The sequence below is a fragment of the Cololabis saira genome, chromosome 3 (genome assembly GCF_033807715.1).
Source record: "Cololabis saira isolate AMF1-May2022 chromosome 3, fColSai1.1, whole genome shotgun sequence".
NCBI classification, from domain to species: Eukaryota; Metazoa; Chordata; class Actinopteri; order Beloniformes; family Belonidae; genus Cololabis; species Cololabis saira.
The window spans coordinates 49,049,802-49,071,186 of NC_084589.1; the positions used below are offsets into that span (position 1 = coordinate 49,049,802).

The 21,385-nt window shown below is 42.0% G+C and overlaps 1 protein-coding gene and 1 long non-coding RNA gene across 2 annotated transcripts; both read left to right on the forward strand.

Moving 5' to 3' along the window:
• The first annotated feature begins 736 nt into the window (after positions 1-736).
• On the forward strand, positions 737-10,365 carry LOC133440740 (uncharacterized). Its single transcript, XM_061718057.1, has 9 exons — positions 737-826; positions 1,802-2,084; positions 2,257-2,297; positions 4,830-5,115; positions 6,427-6,470; positions 7,696-7,957; positions 8,094-8,137; positions 8,470-8,868; positions 10,042-10,365. Exons 1-9 carry the CDS (start codon positions 737-739, stop codon positions 10,363-10,365), a joined length of 1,773 nt encoding a protein of 590 aa, XP_061574041.1.
• A 1,286-nt stretch (positions 10,366-11,651) lies between these two features.
• Positions 11,652-18,789, forward strand: LOC133440472 (uncharacterized). Its single transcript, XR_009782342.1, has 4 exons — positions 11,652-12,119; positions 14,170-14,240; positions 17,991-18,538; positions 18,664-18,789. It is a non-coding gene; the product is annotated as an uncharacterized LOC133440472 (long non-coding RNA).
• Positions 18,790-21,385: the final 2,596 nt, after the last annotated feature.

Consider the following 21,385-nt stretch of genomic DNA (forward strand, 5'->3'; position numbering starts at 1 on the left):
ACACTTAGATAACTGATTACTGAAACTTATCACACTTTCAGTTGGACAGAAATAATAATGCATTACAAAGTAAATCTCTTACAAGCTCATAAATAAAGGACATGGTTAAGATTCTACGACTGCAGTCAAGTCTGAGGGCTCGGGGGTTGGTGGTGATGCAAACAGTTCATGTCAAACACAGAAGTTTAGTCTAATGTGGGAACTACTGAGTTATGTTGCAATGACGATCTGAAGGTGTTTCACAGTCAGTGTTATTAGCTTCTGAATCGCTTCATTTGCCCATCGTGGTGTGATGGATCCCCGTCATGTGAAGGATAAACAGTGTCTGACATCTTCTTTGTTCTCCCAGGAAGAAACGATGGAGACTCAGAAGCTGCTTGTTGAAACCCTGAATCAGCTGAGTCCAGAGGAATTTGTTGTGTTCAAGTCCCTCATTGAAGACGACAATGTTTTACCGCTGCTCCCAAGGAAGGAACTGAAAACAGCAAATACGCAAGACGTGGTGAAGCTGATTTTGAAGGCCCACGGTCACCAGTCTGTGGAGGTGACCAGAGACGTTTTGGACAAGATGAAAAAGATGGATCTGGTTAAGAGATTGTCAGCCTTCAAGTCAGATTCAGCTTCAGATTCACGTCATTATCCATATCGATATCAACATAAAGATTCATATCGTTATTTACCATCCATTCAGCGCCCCAACCCAATCAAAGGTGACTGAGAAAAGAAAGCTTTAAAAATGTCCATGGGCTGCAATGTTTATGAAAGTAATGAACCAGCTGCTCTTTTCTCCTCAGGGAATGAACGGCCTCTTCCGCTGACCGAGAGGGTGAGTAACATGTCATCGGTCAACTTTACAATGTTTAGCTTCAGTCCAGACAAAAACAAGTCTGGAGTCACTTCGGTGACACTGAACCTTTATGTTACAGCCAGGTTCTGCTGTTCATCAGCCCTGGTTGAACAGATCATCATCTTGTCAGAAGTGGACGTTCCAGCCAATTTACCACCAATGCAGAAACAGCTTGTACCCAGTGTGACGCACGGCGGTGGAGGTGTGATGATGTGGGGTTGCTTGGAGCCCCAGGTCGTTGTTGGGTCAACCATGACCTTTAACGTCGACCAGAAACCATTTGTATCTAGGATTTGAAAGTTCAGACTTCAACCAGACAGAAATATTTGGCTAGGACCTTAAACAAGCCGCGTGTAAATATCGCAAGAAAGTCAAAGAACTGCAGCGACATTGTGCAGAAGAAGGGTCAAAAGTTTCTCCACAGTGATGAGAGAGACTCAGGGAAAGTCTCGGGACTCAGGACATGATGTCCTAAAGCTGTTGCTGTAGATGCATTTTGAGGGGTTGCTTCATTTTTCCCACAGTTCCCTGGTTTGGACTCTGTTATCTAGGTTGGGGTCATTGGACTTCCTTTTCTTGGTTCTTGGAGACGTTTCAGTTTCCGCCCAAGAGACATCAAAAGTGGGAAAATTGTTATTCACCTGAGGCCCAACAATCATATTTTTATAATAATTCTAAACAAAAGGAAAAAAAAAGATTTAAAAGAAGAATATTAACTTCTGCAGGTGTCGCTGGGCCCTGAGGATCCAGCTGGTTCTAGTTGATGTTCTGGCCTCTTCTTGGTGGCCTTTCTTTGGCTTGAATCTGTTTTTCTCCGTCCAGGCCTGAAAGCTCTTCTGAGCCTGACATCTCTGTCCATCTCTCATGTCGTGTTTACACTTTATAACGAGTAAAGTGAAGAGTCCGTCACTACTGGAGCTGATAAATTCTCTTGCTGGTCCATGAATCTACCAGGTGGAGGCGCTGGAGTCTGTTACCTGGCTGCTGTTGGAGACGCTGGATCACTTGGGTGATGAGGACAAAGAGGACTTCGAGGAGGCCTTGAGTAAAACCCACCACTGGTGGTGGTCCGACTCCTTCCACATACCGCAGGAGTTTACTGACCTGCAGGATAAAGTGCTGTTTATGGTGCACACATACGGCAGCAGCTCCATGGAGAAGATCACAAAGGTTTTAAAGGAGATGAAGAAGACTGAGCTGGTGCAGAGGCGTTCAGACGGCAGCTCGGTGACCAAAGGTGAGACGATGAAGATGGAAGACGCTAGAACTATTCAAATGTGTCTCAGAACTCACGTCTGCTCTGAGTAACGTGGAAGCATTTGTTTACAGGAGGCAAAAATAAGGATGTGTCCTCTTTTTTTAACCTGCTGCGTTGTTTATTTGTTTTTATTTACTTTCTTTCTCCCCAGAGACACATCTGGATGAACATCTGTCTGCACTCGTCCACAAGGTGAGTAACGTCTGACTGATCCTGAAGGAGACTGCCCCCGGTTTAGATGGAGCAACCTGCACGAGTCTGTGACTTTGTCAGGAACCGGATGTTAAAAGGCTGAAAGAAATCATTCCCAGATTCTTCTGATCCATAAACATACACCCGGCAGATTTTAAAGCATCCTCTGATTTTCATCAGTCAGGGTTCAGTAGATGATAATTCATCATCAATTTGTCATCTTCATCAGTGTCCGTCTTATTCATTACACTTGAGTCCCGGATCAAAATCTCAAACGGCCGATTCATAAAGATTTTTTTTTTTTTTTTTTTTTTTTTTTTATTATTTCGTTTATTTCGGCATGTTTATATAGACACATTTCATCTCCAGAACATTATACATTGCATACTCAGCACATGACGAAAAGGGTACGGGAGAAGCTGACGCTTATCAAAGTCCCGCCCCGTTCTATGTAAGATTCATGATCACATCAACAACAGAATTCAGTAAGATACATAGTTTACCACATAGCAATTTGTCTAATTTCATCCTTCACAGTCCAGATAGCATGTATGTTTGTACACGTGTCCAGTCCCCTCATCCTGATCACCGTTCCTGTGATTTACTACTGTGTCCACTGTACAGTTATTTTTATGTCCAAGCCTCTTTTTGCATGCAATCCACTTTGCAATGGAGGTGCGTGTGTCAATGCAGATTTTGATTAGTCGCTGTCCTCTGGCTCTCTAGCCGCCACAGCCTTTGCCCCCTCCGCTCGTACTGACTTCATCTCCTCCCGAGCTTTGGACACATCCGACCATACACTGGTCAGTCTCCCCTGGATGTCAGCGAGGCCAGAGAGCAGCTTTGCCTGATCAGCTCTCACTTTTCTCAACTTTTGTAGCATCCAGACCCCGCCAAGCCCTAGGATCACCAGGCCAACCGTCATGCCCGTGAATATATAGACGTCCTCCACGTCTTCCATATCCAGCACCCCAAGACACACTACTTTCCATTTATTCCAGCTATCCATAGTGTATCCCGCCAAGAATGTCCCATCTGGACAGGCCGGTTCCCCTGTCCCAACACGTGTAGAAAAAATCTTGTCAATAGCATTTACTGACCAGTTCAGAATCTCCATTCTTGATTTTATGTTCTGCTTGGTCGTGATATCTGCTGTGCTGTGATAGAGCTCAATGTCACACACACACATTTTAAAGTGACTTTGTTTTGTTTCCATGTTTTGTTTCCATGCCAGGTGTTCCAGTGCTGATTTTCCCACATTGCCATTGTTTTGTACACATAGCCAGACATTGCCATTCCTGTACCTAGGTTTGATAATCCTTCAATAACAGCTTCTTTAACCCATGTTTGAAAACAGTTAAATTTCTTGCTAACTTTAATTCATTGTTTAGGCTATTCCACATTTTCACACCAGCTACTGACAAACTATGGCTTCCCATCGTTGTCCTTATCTTTTTCTGTTTAAACTGCAGCAAGCTGCGCATGCTGTGAGGACCTTGACTAAGAGTGAACAATTTCTGAACATTTACTGGTAATGCCGCCTGTGTTGCTTTGTAAATTGTTTGTAGCATCTGAAAATGAAGTATCTCTCTCAGTTTTAGATATTTCGTCTTTATGAACAGTTCGTTCGTATGTGTCCTGGCTGGGACAGAATGAATGATGCGAAGCGCTTTTTTTTGCAATTTAAATATTGGTTCTGTAATGCCTTTGTAAGTGAAACCCCAATTTTCTACACAGTACCTCATATGTGGGACTATTAGTGCCGAATATATGGTCTTAAGCGAGTTTAAATTGAGAGATTTCTGCAATTTCCAGAAATATTAAATATAAATATTTAGATGGAAGCTTAAGATCCGTGAAATCTCCCACTGAGCAAGCATGAGGCGACAGTGGAGACGAAAACACCAAATGGAGGACTGGAGGACGGGAGGACTGGAGGACGGGAGGACGGACATCTGCCTCGACCAGCTGGGCGTCTGAGAGGACAGGAAAGAGACCAACAAACCCAGGGACGTTTGTCCAGGAATCTCTGTCTGTGAGACCGACGTCAACAACTTTAACAAATATGATAAAGATGTCCAAGTTCAGAGAGTCAGAGGGGAGAGCCCAGTGCATCATGGGAGATCCCCCAGCGATATAGGTCTATAGCAGCACAACTGAGCCAGTTATACTTATAATTGTCATTTCCGATCTTTAAGCCAGAGAGGTTGTTTGTGTCCCAAACACCAACTAGGAGCTGGTTCCACCAGAACCAGAACCAGGAGCCTGATACCTGAAGGTTCTGACTCCAGAGGAACCTCTAGAACCTGCAGTTTTGTTTTGTTTTTGTTCTGCATGTCATGACCGAAGTGTTTACCAGTTTTAATGGGAACTTTTGTATTGTGATTAACCTTAAATAAACAGAGGGTGCTTGAACCGCCGGTGCTCATGGCCCGATTGACAGACGCAGTAAAAAGCTTTTTAAACATATGCAAGTATAAAATTCAGTGTAAGGACGATACGTTTTTCTTAACGTATACTTTGACTTTCCAGGTGGTGACTATGAGGTCAGTTGAGCAGGTGCTTTTTGAAACTCTGACAGATTTGAGCACAGAAGATCTCAAGAAGGTGAAGTGGCTCCTGGATGTCGCCTGCTACCAGAGGAATCTGCCACAGTCGTTATATGATTGGCTGGTGATGGCAGATCCGAGGAATATGGCGAACATGATCGTCGGGAAGTATGGTCAACAGTCCGTGGAGTTTGCTGTGGAGGTTTTCACGGACATAAACAGGACCGATCTGGTCCAGAGGCTGTCGGGGAGCAGCTCCGGACCCAAAGGTGAGATGAAGTGGATCCCCATCACGAGAATGAAGAGCATACATGAACACGTCAGATGCAGCTTTGACAGCCGCATGCAGTTTTATAGGGTTGGAAAGAGGTGGAAAACTTTCTCTTTCTAATCTGTTTAGTTGTTTTATTGAGATTTAGAATAGAATAGAATACTTTGTCTGTCCCAATGGTGACAGAAATTCCTCTTTGACAGGGCTCACAACCACATTCACACATTCCCATAAGGACACGTTAAAATATAAAAAGAATAAATACATTAAAAAACAGTAAATAAGTTAGAACAGACATGACAGTGCCTGTTAAAAGTGCAACAATCTATTTGATATTGTTCAGAATGATTGTGGCAGATGGAATGAATGACTTTTTGTAAATGTTTTTCCGGATCAGTGGAATTTTATACCTTCTGCCTGACGGCAGTAGTTGAAATGAGTGGTGAAGGGGATGAGAGGGGTCTTCTGTGATCAGGATTTGTGGTTATTTATCGTATAAATCCATGAACATACAGTTGATCCCGAAATATTTAGAGCTTTTTTGGTTTTGCCTTCATGCAAAACCACAGTGGATTTGAAATCAAACAATCAAGATGTGTTAAAGTTCTTCCTGGAGATGTTCCTCTAGACCTTCACAGCAGATACCTTCAGCAGCTGAGTGTTTCTGGGTGTTTATGTTTCACTTTTGTGTCGTATGACTGGAGACCTGCTCTGTTGGGTTAACATCAGGTCATTGAGGAATGATCCACTTCATGGCCTTCAGAAGGTCTTGACCGGCTTCTCAGTCCGTTCAGGATCATTGTCCACCTGCACCTGTGAACCAGGCGTCTCTCGGTTTTAGATGTTACATCCACCTTCTACAGATTATTATTGACTTCTGTTGATGCTTTGAAGGGTTTTTCTTTTATTTCCTTTGATTCTGTGATTGTTGAGCTCACCTGGGCCGTTTCTTTGTAATATTGAACCAGACTGCTAATCTGACCACCAAACCACCGGACCAAACCCTGTCCAGCATTTTCTTTCCAGTCAAATATATTTTGCGTTTTGAGCCCAGAAAGGACACAGGTGGACTAAATGGTCAAAGGTCTAAGAAAAGAGCAAATTGTACAGGTCCAATAAAGTCTCATTCCCCACTTACACCCGCCTAGTCTCCAGTCAGATCCCACTCCGTCCACTCAGAGTAAACGCAGGTAGGACCACCGTGGAACCTGCAGACAAACTCATTTTGGGTTCAGCATAAACTACAACAGTTGTAAGACGTGATGTTTAAGCAGAAAGCTTGAATGTCCTCTGTTTGCTCTGTCCCCAGAGAGGCCCGTCGCGGATGAACACTGGCCTGCGCTGATCCAGAAAGTGAGTAATATTCCCTCTGCACGTGTTCAACTCATGACGATACGAATAATTATGTGATCAAGATACAGAAATTCAGTTCGTTCAGTTTGTTTTCTATGGATATCTGTGAGCAGCAGCGCCCCCTATGGACGAAATGTGATAAACTTGTGTTTCTGAAGACGGTTGTTAAAAATCTACATTTATACTTATGTAAGAGGCTTCTGGACCGACCTGCAGCCACTCATGACACCCGTTAGTAAAATAAAGAGAATAAACTCCAAGCCAACCCAGAAATTAGAACATTTGTACTTGAACTAAACCCATAAAAACAGTTAATTTAATTTCATCTTTATTTATATAGAACCAAATCCTGACAAATGTCATCTCAAGGCACTTCAGCGACGCACTTCAACATGTTCCCATTTAGTCCCATAAATACAAAGCCAATAAGATATAAAATTATAATTCTAACTTTGCTAAGGAAACGGACTGGTTTAAAACTTTTCTTGGACCCAAACCCGGTCCTGATCCAGCACCAGGCGACTGTGGACAGAACAAGTCCCCTTTAACAGGAACCTCTGATAGAACCAGACCCAGGAAGGACCAGCATCGACCTGGACCGGTTGGAGGATGAGAGGACGGGAACGAGGAGAGAACAAGAACAACAGATCAGGAACACCTGCTGGGAAGAAGGAACACAGGTTCATTACAGTGATGATGTCATGAACACAGTTGGAGGACATGTGCAGGATCTTCCTGGTGCTGATCAATATTAATCAATATTTATCAAGGTGATAAAAGGCGGTCCTGGAAACCCGTTTAATATGCAGCTCGAAGGACCGATTCAGGTCTGATGGAGGGAAGCGTCGCTCCACCTAAACATATATCCTCATATGAATCTGGTTAGAGGAATGTTGCTTCTCCTTAATCTGTTATTGTCTGCAGAAACTAGATTTACAATGAAGAAAATTCTGGATTCACAACGTTTATAAAGTGGTTGTGAGTAGAGATGAAGGCCAGGAAAGTCTGTACGTCACAAAGTTGTTCATTTTAAAAGACTTGTCTTTTCTCTTTTGTCAAATCTCTTTAATACAGAAAAGTATTTATCTGATTAGTATAGTATTAGATTAATGACATAATCAATAACCCCATTTTCGCCGTTATTGATCACAGATGTACCTTTGAACCCATCAACACAGATCTGAACACTGCAGACTTTCCTCTGATGAAAGTGTCTGTTTTCCAGGTAGAAACGTTGTCGTCTGACACCGAGCTGCTGCTGGAAACTCTGGCTGATCTGAGCGACGAGGAGCTCAATGACTTCAGGGAGTTTGTTCGGACTCAATTTAACATCTTGGGGTTGTCCTGGCTGGACCTGCAGGACATAGTGATTTTAATGGTGCAGGCTTACGGCCAACGGTCCGTGAAGAACTTTGTGGAGATTTTGAAGCAGATGAACAAACATGAGCTGGTCAAGAAGCTCTCAGACAGGAGATCAGCTTCCAAACGTAAGAATGTTACGAAAAAAACAACTCTAAACGTGTCTTGAACCTGTTTGAAGCAGTCTTTCATTTATAATGCGGAACATGGGATGATTAATAAATTTAAGGATTTATTTTGTTATTTTTTCTTTTCATTCCTCAGAAAAACCCTCTGACGACGAGTGGCGCTCTGCTTTTATCCGGAAAGTGAGAAAAGTGACACAGTGCAGTGAATTAAAGCTTTTACTCTGCAGATCTGAACTTTTTCATGATAAAATAAGAGCTCCTGTTTAATGTTGTTCACAGTGATGAATCTGTGTTCATGTTGTCGTTTAGCATCAGTCTCCTCTTTTATCCTGACGTGCAGATGAACAAACATCTGTTTATACACTTACTGTCAAAGACTTGGTTCTTATTTAAAACATTCTGCTCTGTGTTTGACAGAATAAAATCAGTTTATACAGTTTTTAAGAATAAAATGAAAAAAGTTTAACAAAAGCAGTTATCAAACTGATCAATATGTTTATTGGTTGTTCCAGGTGTCGACTGTGGCAGCTGTTAAACATCTGCTTGTGGAAATTGTGTCTGATTTGAGAAAAGAGGAATTCCAACAGTTCAAGGAGATCCTACAGATGTTTATCTCTTGGAAGGGTCTCTCAAGCTTCTCCTGGGGTTTGGATAAGTGTTCAACCGTGGTACAAGTCGTGGACGTGATGGTGCAAACACTTGGCCGGCAGTCGGTGGAGATGTCCCGGCAGGCTCTGCTGTACATGAACAGGACTGATCTGGAGCAGAGGTTTCCAGACACCAGCTCAGAGCTTGAAGGTAACATCAGGAAAATCCTCCGGAGTCTGTCCTCTGGATTCTTAGGAGGACAAATCAAGGACCAGGCTGAAGGAACAAAACTCAGATTTGAAGGACCAGCACTGTGGGAGAAAGTGAGTGTGATTTTACACAACACAGATTTGATTCATGGAGACAGAAATACTCACGTTTAAGATCAGACAGTGTTGATCACCTTCAATTCCTAGCAGATTGAAGCCTTTTATCCTGTTAAGTGGTTTTAAAGGCTGGTTCTGTCGTTTCATCAGATTTGATTTCACCAAACGGTGAAATGGTTCCTGATCATCATTTAGGATTTCCTCCTGGAAGATGACGGTTCCCCCACAATCCTTCCAGTTTTAATGATGCGTTGGACAGTTTCCGACCCGCATTTAGTAGTTTCTGCATCTCTTTGAATGTTTTCTTCACTTTATACCAATAATCTGACCCTTCTGAGACAGATGAATGTCTTTTCCACGTCTACATAGTTGTTTGAAATGAGAAGCTCCTCCCTGCATCAGTGAGACCTAAATAACTCGTTGCTGAAAAATCATCATCCATGCGGGAATTATCCGAATGTCCGGATGTCCAAGTGTTCAGATAAAGATGATAAAAACAGTTACTGACAAAGGTTGATAACTGGAGAATCAGCACCTCAAACTCTGAGGGCCTGGTCCTCAGCTGGAGGAGAAGCAGGAATGATCTACTGAATCAGGAGCAGGAGTTCAGGGCTGTTGTACTGACACCTGGACCCAGTGATTTACACTTGAGAATAATCTTTCTGAAGGAATTCCGCTTTAAAAAAAAGAAAAATGCTTCCCAACAATTGCCTCTCTAAAGCCCGTTTTACACCGGTGGACATCTCGTGTTTAAAACCTGAATATAACATGTAGTTGGTCGTTTTTACATTCACTGACGCGGGTCAGGGGTCGAGCTCCACCTGGAATCACTCGCCTCTCAGGGTACACTTCATGTAAACCTAGTGACGCGGTGGTGAGTCCTGAGAAGGACTTGTTGATGACCTAACCTGAGTGCAACCTACCAGGGGAGGTTTTGTTTTCAGGATAAAAAAAGGAAGCTGGGACCTTCAAACTGACATCACTTTCTGATGTTACAGTGGTGAGCAGCACCTGGCTGCTACCAACCTCCTAAACCCTGCAGAGGCAGTTAGGCTGCTCTGGGTTTTAACACAAAAATGTTATATTAGGTTTAGTTTTTGTCCGTAAATAAACCGTAAATCCCTGGATAAAGAAACTTTCTTCTTATTGATTGTGTTTTGGATATTTCAGAAAGCAGAGACTAAACGGATCCTTTCAGCGAATCTTGCAGACATCAAAGGAAATGAGCTCCTGAAGTTCAAGTGGTTTCTGCAGTTCACCTGCTTCCAGAAGAGTCTCCCACAGATCCCAAAGTACAAATTGAACTGCGCAAACACCCCACCTAAACTGGTGGATCTGATGCTGGAGATACTGGGAGAGCGCTCTGTGGAGGTGATTCGAGAGGTTTTCCAGGATATGAAGAAGATTCTGGTGACAGAACCCAGTGCATCAGCCGGAGGTAAGAACAAGAAACTCTCACTTTTCAAAGAAGTTGAGCATCAAACTTGGTGGTGATGACATGACCATTAAAGTGGACATGGCAAGGATGAATAATATTCATCCTTGCCATTCATTGAATATTTACCATAGATGTCGTCAGGAGCTCAATAAAGAAGCAGAAGTTGTGTGTGGTTGTTCGGTGGGCTGGAACCTGCCCAGGTGTGTCCTTGAGTTTCACCCTAAGTACACTGAGATACGCTCCAGCAGAGCCCTGAGATGGATGGATTGAAAACATAAATAACCTCAACGTTTTGTTCATCCTGTCTTTGTTTAGAGCGCGGTGTTCCGGTTCATGTCAGGTTAAGTCAGTGCTTCTCAATTATTTTCTGTCATGACCCCCCTAGGAAGAAGAAAACACCTTGCACCCCCCCGCGTATCATTTGTCTATAAAATTGTTATAAATACACCTCTGCATAACACTGTATCCTTATTAACGTATAAGAGAATAAAAAAGAAAGAAATATGGACCCACTTACAACAAAGAATAGCTTTATTAACTGTAACAGAAAATATTTAAAGTGCATCTGAAATTCAAAAGTAACATTAAATCCTTAATTAAACTATAAACATTTTTGGCTGACCATGTCAAACCATATGATACTGAAAAATAAAATTACATATATATTACAATAAATAATAATGCGTTCAAACTGATCACCAGCATTAACTCAGGATCACAATATAAAAAAAAAACTTTAACTTGCAAAACAAAAATATATAAAATAATTTGTGCTGATTTTTTTTTTTTATCAAAGTTGATGCCTGGATTAATTAATTAATGGCTACAATGAGCATGTTTTGCAATGCACATCCCTGACATGCTGCAGGCCGTATCAGCTCCTCTGCTATGGTGTGGGTTTTTTGCACTGAGCAATTTGGTACAGCGCCTTATATGATGCCCACAATACTCGCTGGTTTACTGAAGTAGCAGTCACAAAGCGGGATGATTGTTGGCAATATTCGGCACGTTTTCACTGAAAAAACTCAAGCGCCTTTTCAGCGTGATTGGGGTGTAATGTCTTTAAGTGACACCTTCATTTATTTGGCTACAGTACATGCTGTCCACTGCCAACATTTTGACACAGTAAGCACACCGGTCTTTCTTTGTCTCCCACCGTAGTCACAGTGAAGCCGAGTGCTACATACGCTTCATCATCTTTCCTCGTCTTAGCTTTTGGGAGACTTTCGTTTGTCTCTTTATCTCCGTCTCTCTCCGCCTTTCTTCTCATCCCTGTTAAATATGTTTTCATGGTGTCACTTGAGGGTCTGCTACACTTCGTGTGTACACTTCATACTCGCAAACACAACCCCTACGCCTACTCCGCCCCTACCCCAGCGCACACTCTACCAATGAGAGCGCCACTGCCCCCTAATCTAGTGGAGGTGCAATTGCACCTTTTCTAGGACAATAAAAAAATCTAAATAAAAAAGCATGTTCCCTGAGGTCAAACGCGCCCCCCTTGAAGGAGTGGGGGCGCGCCCCACTATTTGAGAAGCATTGGGTTAAGTTCATGTCAGCTTTCCCACCGCTTACGGACAGATAACAGAAATCATCAAACCGTAAGACATTTCATTTAAGGAAGCTCTTGTTAAAGAAGTAGTGTGACTCATTATGTAAATGTAATTGTAAACTCATGTCGTGTGATAAAGATTTGGTTTGTAGAGACATATGGAGATGTGGTTTTATATTGCAACGTGACATTATTGTAATTCATGTCTCCGTATCTTAACCAGGACCTTCAAGAAGTTTGCAGCCTGAAAGTGTTAAGGTAATTAATAACATTTATTTGAGTAGAAAGTAAGCCAAAATGTTATTGTATGACTGTTTTTTGGAAAGCATCTCACAGTTAGGGAGCAGAGCAGGATAAAAGTCTTAGACCTGCCATACCCATTCACTTCCAGAACATTATCTCTCCTGAAATGGCTCTGATGCCCCTCCCACTGTCAGTTTCCACTGGTACAGAATGTACCAAATCAACTGCAATGAGGCGGGGCAGACAGCAATGATACGTATAGGAATGTCCGAAAGAGAATGTGTCCAAAATCACCCCTAATCCACTGGTCCATTTAGAGAACTACGCAGTGATCATCAATTGAATGAATGTCTGGACACGGCTGCTGTAATTCGGTTGTTTGCCTAATCGATTTTAAACCAGTGAGAAAAATAAGTTCTGTTTTTTTTAAATTAACATTGGAAATACAGTTATTAATTTCTTCAAATCAAATCAAACTTTATTTGTATAGCGCTTTTCAGGCATAAAAATCCCTGTGGACCCTCCCGGCCCACAGGGGGGCTCCACAGAGGATAGAGGAGTCCACACCACAGCGGTAAAGCCACCACCATCCAGGCCAGAACGACCCCCAGGACGACGCCCCTGCAGGCCAGAGTCAGTCCCAGCATGGAGGCTCCCTATGAGGAAACACTGGAGCTAAAAGCTACAAGAAAGCAGGAAAAGATAGGCTATGTAGTTAAAATACACACAAAAAAAGTATAAAAGTATAACATAAAATCCTAAGAGTAGTTCTAAAGAGCAAGCTATTAAAAACTGAGAAAATAAAACAATAGAATGTATAAAATAGACCATAAATAACGACGTTTAAATATAACATTGAGATAAAACAATGAGATAATAAAACAGGATAAACTAAACTAAAAATTAATATAAAACAGAGTAGTAAGATCCAATAAAAATAGGGGTGAGCATAGAAAATTATAGAGTATATTATAGAGTTAAATGAGTCAGGTAAAAGCCTGATTAAAGAGATGGGTCTTGAGCCTCTTTTTAAAAACATCAACAGTCTCTGCGGCCCTGAGGTTCTCCGGGAGGCTGTTCCACAATCGGGGACCATAATAATTGAATGCCGCCTCCCCGTGTGTCCTGGTTCTAACTTTTGGTATGGTTAAAAGGCCGGAAGACCTCAGGGTCTGCGAGGTCCATAGGGTAAAAGTAGTGCAGACAAATAAGAAGGCCCAAGTGTCATGGTTTGGTTTGCTAGGACCCAAGTGCAGGAGAGCAGGAGCCAGGAGTTGCAACAAAAAGGGTTTATTTTCAAAAACAAGGCGCTGCAGAGCAGGATCAACAAAAACCAGGATCAGGACAAAAACTACGAGGAGACATGGAGGTAGGAAACAGTGGCAGGAAACAGTACGGTCCGACATGGGACAAAGGAATGACAAGACAAGATATACTGAGGGGATAACGAGACATGACGAGACACAGGTGCAGACAATCAGGGCAGATGGGACACAGGCGGGGCAAGACAGAAACTGAAGGCTGGGGGGAATGTCAACCTTGACACCAAGACCATTAAAACACTTAAACTCTTGCTAATGGCCAGGGAGTGAAAATAGATGGAGGCTGGTGCCATTCACATAGCAATGGAAAATAATACACCTTATATTCTGCAGATATAGGTGGGGCCCCATGACAGAGCCATGGGGCACACCACTACTGACAGGGGAGGGTTGAGACTGGTTAATATATACGACCAGAAAGGTGTGAAGTGAACCAATAGCTGTGTGTTAGGCTGTTAAGTTGTAATTAGGTCAAGTAGGATGAAGAAGGGGTGTAGGGTGAAGAAACCCAGAGTTCTACCATCAGAAGGTCCATGTCTGTGCTGTGATATGGATGAAAACTGGACTGACAGTGTTCATAGGGGTCAGTGAGATGAGCGTGGACCTGCAAAGCCATTTTTTTTTTTTAGGTTCCTTATTTTCATCCAGTTTGTTCATGTTCTTGAATTTTTTTTAGTAATGCATGTTTTGTGTTAAAAAAAAAAACAAACATATCTGCACTAAATGATTGTCTTGTGCAGCAGGAGTCCATTCGGTGGACTGAATGTAAACCAGAAGTGAGCAGCAACGACGGAGGCCAGGCTACAGCCTACAGGTAAAAAATAACCTCCTAAATAACCAAACACAGAAAAAAAACATTTAAATTTCATTCACTAACGGATAAAACTAAATCTTAATTCTGAAATAGTTTACGTTTACCTAAAAGGTTTTAGTTTCATTTCAATTTGTTTGTGAAGCACCAAATCACAACAAAACTAATCTCAGGGCACTTTAAAGAGAACATAGACAAGTAGAGTTAAATTATAATTAAATCAAATTTGTTATAATGCATTTATAATCAATTTCATCCAAGTTGAGATTTAAAAAAATGCTGAATAGCTAAATGGGGATGCACAATAATGTTTGACAGTGTCTTTTCATGTTGTGACTGGATGATACAGTCAGATAAATGATCTCACAGCTCTGTGATTCGGTGTGTTGACGGAAAATCAGTTCTTTAATGTTTCCAAAGTACAACTGGCTCTGAACTTGACCTAGCATCCGTTTCAGGTGTACGGATTTAACAAAATATTTTGAATTTAACAATAACCTAATAAAGGGAACTTAAGATTTAAAAACATGATATTTTTCTCATTAAACCATCAGCTGGAGGCTGTTCAGAGGAAACTGAGGATGTCCTACCAGAGATGAAAGCTGCTCTTCAGTCCATCTGAAAATGGATTTTCTAAATTTTTACAGCTTTATGAGCTAAAGGAAGCTTCTGTGAAAAACATTTTCTAACGTGCCCTCCTGTGTCCATGGCGGCTGAACTTCATTCCACCATGGCCTGCAAGGACTTTGCCAAATTCTTCACAGACAAAATCAAAAATATCAGACCAGCAGTTGATGTATCAGCAGCAGGTTCAGCATGTGTACCGTGTCCACCGAAAACCGGTTCAAACACCTTGACACATTTTCAACCCATTAACAGCAAAGACCCGAAGGACATCTTGCTGTACGTCAGCTGAGCTCCTCCTCTTCCTGTTTAGACGTCCTGCCAACAGATTTTTTCAAGAAGGTCTCAATTATTTTGGAGTCACACCTGTTACTGATGGTGAACTTGTGTGTTTCCGGAGCCACTAAAAACAGCTGTAATTAAACCTCTGCTGAAAAAGGACAATCTTGGCAATACACAAATGAACAACTAGGCCCATCACAAATCTCCCATTTTTAAGTAAGATCTTTGAAAAAGGCATTTTTTAAACAGCCAAATAATACCCTTTTAACACAAAACAACTGCCTTCCAGACAGGTTTCAGACACCACCACAGCGCTTTCTGACCAAAGTGATTAATGACATACAGTATGTCTGAATACAGATGATGGAAACATGTCGGTCTTAGTTTTACTGGATCTCAGTGCTGAATTCGATACAGTTGACCACAATATTTTAATCAAACCACTGGAGTATTGGGTGGGTCTTTCCGGACCTGTACTAAATTGGTTCAAAACATACTAAAATAACAGGAAGTACTTCATATCAACAGGTAACTTGACATCTGAGCTGACAAGAATCACATGTGGAATTCCCCAAGGTTCCATGCTGGGACCTCTTCTGTAATATATATTACAATGTCACCAGGAGACCGAGGCCCTGTACAGGCTCTTGATATAAACTAACATAGCTATGCAGATGACACGCAGATATATATTAGTGTCACCAGGAGACCGAGGCCCTGTACAGGCTCTTGATATAAACTAACATAGCTATGCAGATGACACGCAGATATATATTAGTGTCACCAGGAGACCGAGGCCTGTACAGGCTCTTGGTAAATGGATTGAGGAGATTAATGACTGGATGTGCCACAACTTTCTCCAGTTAAACAAAAATAAAACTGAGGTAATTGTCTTTGGAGCCAAAGAGAAATTATTTCTGGTCACCAGAATCTGTGAAAACAGTGAGGGCCCTTAAAAGGAACTGCCGCAAATCCGAGCGCAAGTGGCGCAAGACCAAACTGCAGGCTGACTATAAGATCTATAAAGATATGCTCAGCACTTATAACAAAGAAATAAAACAATCTAGACAGCAGTACTTCTCTCAAATCATCACTGACGATTCACATAACGCTAAGTTTCACTTTAGCACAATTGACAAACTTATTAATCCTCCGAGACCAATACCCACTGAGTTCCACTCCACTGATGAATGTAATGAATTTACATTATGCTTCAAATCTAAAATCCTGAACATTAGGAACAATATTGCGGCTTCCTCTGCTGGTGGATGTGACCACTCTACCTCTGCTCAGCACCGTAGTTTCCAACTTCACCCTTACTCTGTGCAGTTGTTAGGTTCCTAAATCAACATACATAAATTAATAACTTAGGAAAGACACAGAGACTGTTAAAATGATTTTTCAGGCCTTCTGCAGAAGCGAAGCACAGTCGGAGCTTGCAGAGCAACATGGCCCTCTCGGATGCTCTCGACAAATGCTTGCTGGGTCCTTCTTTGCAGGAGGTATTTATTGAAAAACTGACAGGCGTCGGCTATGTTAAGACAACCAATGGTAGACAGTGGATGGACAATGGGAGGAAACAAACGTGTGTGTGTGTGTGTGTGTGTGTGTGTTTGTGTGTGTGTGTGTGTGTGTGTGTGTGTGTGTGTGTGTGTGTGTGTGTGTGTGTGTGTGTGTGTGTGTGTGTGTGTGTGTGTGTGTGTGTGTGTGTGTGTGTGTGTGTGTGTGTGTGTGTGTGTGTGTGTAATTATTGTGTATAGGCAATATTATGTTTGCATAATGTTATGTTCGCATGTGTTAGCTAGTCATATTTAAGGAGAGGGGGAGAGAGTTTATAAGTTTTACTTCTTCTCACTCCCTTTTGAATATGTACTTTGTTATGTTTCATGTTAAGACGATTGTATTATTTCTTTCTTTTTTTTATATGATTCATATTTGAAATAAACACTACTACTACTACTACCTTTTATGTGCGCTGCGTCAGCGCGTTGTGTCGCATTAAATGTAGTCCGGGCGAAACACCTGCTTTGAGCTGGTGAAATTAAACGATTCCTCGAGGCAGAGAAAATTCCTCGATCATTTTTTGTAATCGAATTACTCGAATTATTCGAGGAATCTTTTCAGCCCTATTTGTTTGTTTATGTATTTTTGAGCACATTGAGTCCATGCTCGTAATGTGAAATGTGCTTTATAAATAAAATTGACTTGACTTGACTTGACCACAGAGCCTCAATCTAAACACCTAAAAACCACCAACCAGGCCAGAAATCTGGGTAGGGTGGTGGACTCAGACCTAAACTTGGAAAAACACATCAAGGCAATAACGAAGTCAGCCTGCTACCACCTTAAGATTATATCCAGGTTAAAAGATCTGATGTCTCAGCAGGACCTGGAAAAACTAGTATTCATCTTTAGTAGCTTGATTATTGTAACCGCATCTTTACAGTCCACCTTAAAAGTCTGTTAGACAACTGCAGCTCATCCAGAACTCTGCTGCTCCAGTCTTCACTAGGACCAACAAAGTGGACCACATCAGTCCAGCTCTGAGGTCTTTAAACTGGCTGCCTGTCCATCAGAGGACAGACATTAAAGTTCTGATGCTGGTCCATCAAGCGCTGAATGGTCCAAGACCAGAATACACCAGGGACCTCCTGATCCATTATGAACTATTGATCATTCATCTGATTTTTATCAAAAGTATACATTTTAAAAATCATGCTTTTTATTTATGTTTTAATGTCTGTAAAGCACTTTGAATCACCTTGTTGAATTGTAATATACGGATAAAATAGCCTTGCCTTCATATTCATGTAAATCAAACTTTTTTCCCTCTAACTCACATCTCAGACTGCAGTCTGGACCGGGACACTTTGAGTGCAGTGTTTCAGGTTTACGATGGGTCTGTCAGCAGAAGTCCATCTTGAAGTACCAGTTTGGCTCCTGGCAGGGACACGTGGACAGGATGGAGAGCAGACAGTTCATGCCTGCAGGTCCGCTGATGGACGTCACCGTCATTGAAGGGAAGCTGAAGGAAGTCTACCTGCCACACTGGATCTGCATAGGTGAGGGGAGCTGAAAAAACCTTTTACTGAATATTTATTGATGTGTTTTTCTTCTTCTTCTTTCTTTTTTCTGTTCATGCAGAAGACAACCCTAAAATCTTGGACGAGTTTGCGGTTCTGCACATAGACGACTGTGGAGATGTTGTGGAGAACGTGTCAGAGGTCACAGCGACGCACGTCAAGTTGACCGAACCCACTTTCTCTGTGAAAGCCGTCTTGATGAAAGTTGGCCTTCCTGTGAAATACAGATGTAACGTGTTGATCTACAAGACCAACACAGCTTTCCTCACGCTGCATGTTTACCTGATCCCAGATGATCCTGGTTTACAGAAGGTCATCACACATTTTACTGTTACTAGAACCTAGAACTGGTGTGACAAATACATCAATAATGATGAATGCTGTTGATTACTGTAACATTGTGATAATCATTTAATGAAGATCTGTTTTTTTTAAAGACAATGGACCAGAAACAAGAATCCTACGGATACGAAGTGATCCGAAAGCCAGACCCAGAGTCCTTGAAAATATGTGACCGCTTCATCCTCATCACAGATTTGAAAGATGCAGAAATCACTCCTAAAGTAAGGTTAAAATGTTCTTCATATCTTTGATGCTTCGTAACAGACCATGAAAACTTGTTTTCTAAAGGAACCGCACTAGTTGACCTTTTAGGAAGCAGTCCAACATCACACGTCTCACCCATATTTAGACCATTAACATCGTCAAATCCCCACTAAGGTTACATCTTTTTCTTTGTAGTTCATTGTCCTCTTTTTAGTGTTTTTCTGTTTCATTATGCTACATTTGAACTATTTTATAGTTGTATCTTACTTGTACAGGGCTCTTTGGTACCTTCTTCTTATCATTATCCATTCATTGATCCATTTTCCAACTCTGATTCTGGGCTGGAAATCCTCCACCTGTTCTGTGCAAATAAATTCTGTCCATAAAGCTCATTAACAGAATCTGTGAGAAAGATTAGCTCTTGTCTTATTAAAACTGGCCCTCCAGTGAGTCCTGGGTCTGCCGTCAGGCTTTGCTCTGGAAGTCCAGGTCCACTACACGTCCTACTTGACTAGTTACTAGTTGATTAGTTACTAGCTACATCATCTCAGCTGGATCATGGAGCAGTTAGTCTTCTCTGAGTTTCTTACCTCTAAGAGTTTGTCCATCCACCTTCATTTTCTTGGCCATTGGCCACAGCTCAAGACCACAGTGCAGGAAGTGGACTGGTAAGTCCATTTTTCCTTTGTTCAGTCAGTGTCATGCTTTGTTCTACTACTACTACTACCACCACTGCTAGTGCTACTACTAATAAAACTACTACCACTACTTTTCTACTCCAGCTCCCTCCCTATCTGCCCTGCAGCTGCTCTCTGTCTTGTCGCTCTATTGGAGCCTCTCTTTTCACATCCTCTGAAACTTTCTACAATCATGGAATTGGTTGGCTGGTCTCTCAGTGCAATTGACCAAATTTTCTCGACAAGAAGACAGGGCAAAGGGGAGCCCTCTTGCCCCGACGGGACGTTTGCTGCTGGATACATGATGGACTCCTGCAAGACGTGGAGGATCATGTGTCTGTCCAAACTGTCGGTCAAGGTTGTTGAAGATGCCTTCATAATTGGATTTCTGATAACAGGATTTTTGCTTTTTAGAGCTGGTGGTTTCCTGGCATATCGACAAATTCAGAAAAAGTCAACAGCTATTCTGGCCTTTCAGAGCTGCCTGACGCGCCTGAAGGGATAAGCTGTGCGACAACACTCAGACTCAAACATTGGGGGAGAAAAATCGCAAGCTGGATGTGATTCGTGAACAGAATCACAGGCTAGGTGTCGTTTTGGAACTCATTGGCAGTGTAGAAGCCAAGCCAACGCTTTAAGCCACTGAGGTGTATTTCGACGGAAGAACCTTTTTGACGCGCTTACTTTAAATATGCCAGATGCATGATGAATGAATGTCCATTTCAACTTTCTTTGCGATGCACAATATTCATTTATTTTACAGACACGTAATCCAGTTTTCCAGTTACATACATACATCAGCCTGGTACTGCATGTCAATCCGTGCGTACATGCGTGCGTGCGGTCGATACTGTTTCCTCCTGCCAGTCGGAAACACACCTGGTGAGCCAGCACAGGTTCACGGGCTAAATAGGTTTCGCCATCACACTGAAGCCAATCAGCACCTTAATCTGCTCTTACAGGCAGGGTGGAAGAGACCTTAGAGACCTTGGAAGCTCGGCGTGGCGGGAATTGACCACAAATTTGTCTGTTTGGAGTCGCCATTGATGAACCAGAGACTTAAGGCAGACGGAAAAGTACTGGAGCCTTCCTGACCCAAATGCAATTGTTGATTCTACAATCACACTACCACTACCACCTCTACTATTACTACCACTACTAAGACTACTACTTCTAATACCCCTACTATCACTACCACCACTATCACTACTACTACTACTGCTAGGACTACTGCTACTACTACCACCATTACCACCGCTACTACTTCCACCAACATTACCACTATTACTACCATAACCACAACTACTACTCCTACTACTACTACTGCTGCTACTAATACTATTACTACTACTGCTACTACTATCACTATTCCCCCCACTACCACCACTATCACTACTACTACTACCGTTGCCAATGCTACTATTTCTACTACCATTACCACTACTGCTACTACTCCCACTACTACTATTATTTCCACTACTACTACTACTACTACTAATACTACCCGTACTTTCACTACCACCTCTATCACTATTACTTCTACTACTAATACCCCTACTACCAACACTACCACCACTACTACTAATATTACTGCCACCACTACTACTAATGTTATATCCATGACATATCCTGGGGGGGTAGTAATGTCACGTACACAGAGGTCTGAGAAACCTAGGGTGAATACTCCAGGTTCCTCAGAAAAATTCAGTGATAATTGGGTTTCCACACATTTCCATTCCCTGCACTCCTGTGCAACGATCAGTGACCGATCAAAAGACCGACATACAAGTGAAAATGACTCCACACTGGCTGTGTGGTAGTTTCTGCAACTTTGGTTTACCAAATTTTGATAATATGCAGCTGAAGTTTTTCTTTCCCTGACCTGTTTATTTTTCAGTCTGGACTAAAGTTTGAATATCCAAGAGGGAGGCCGAAT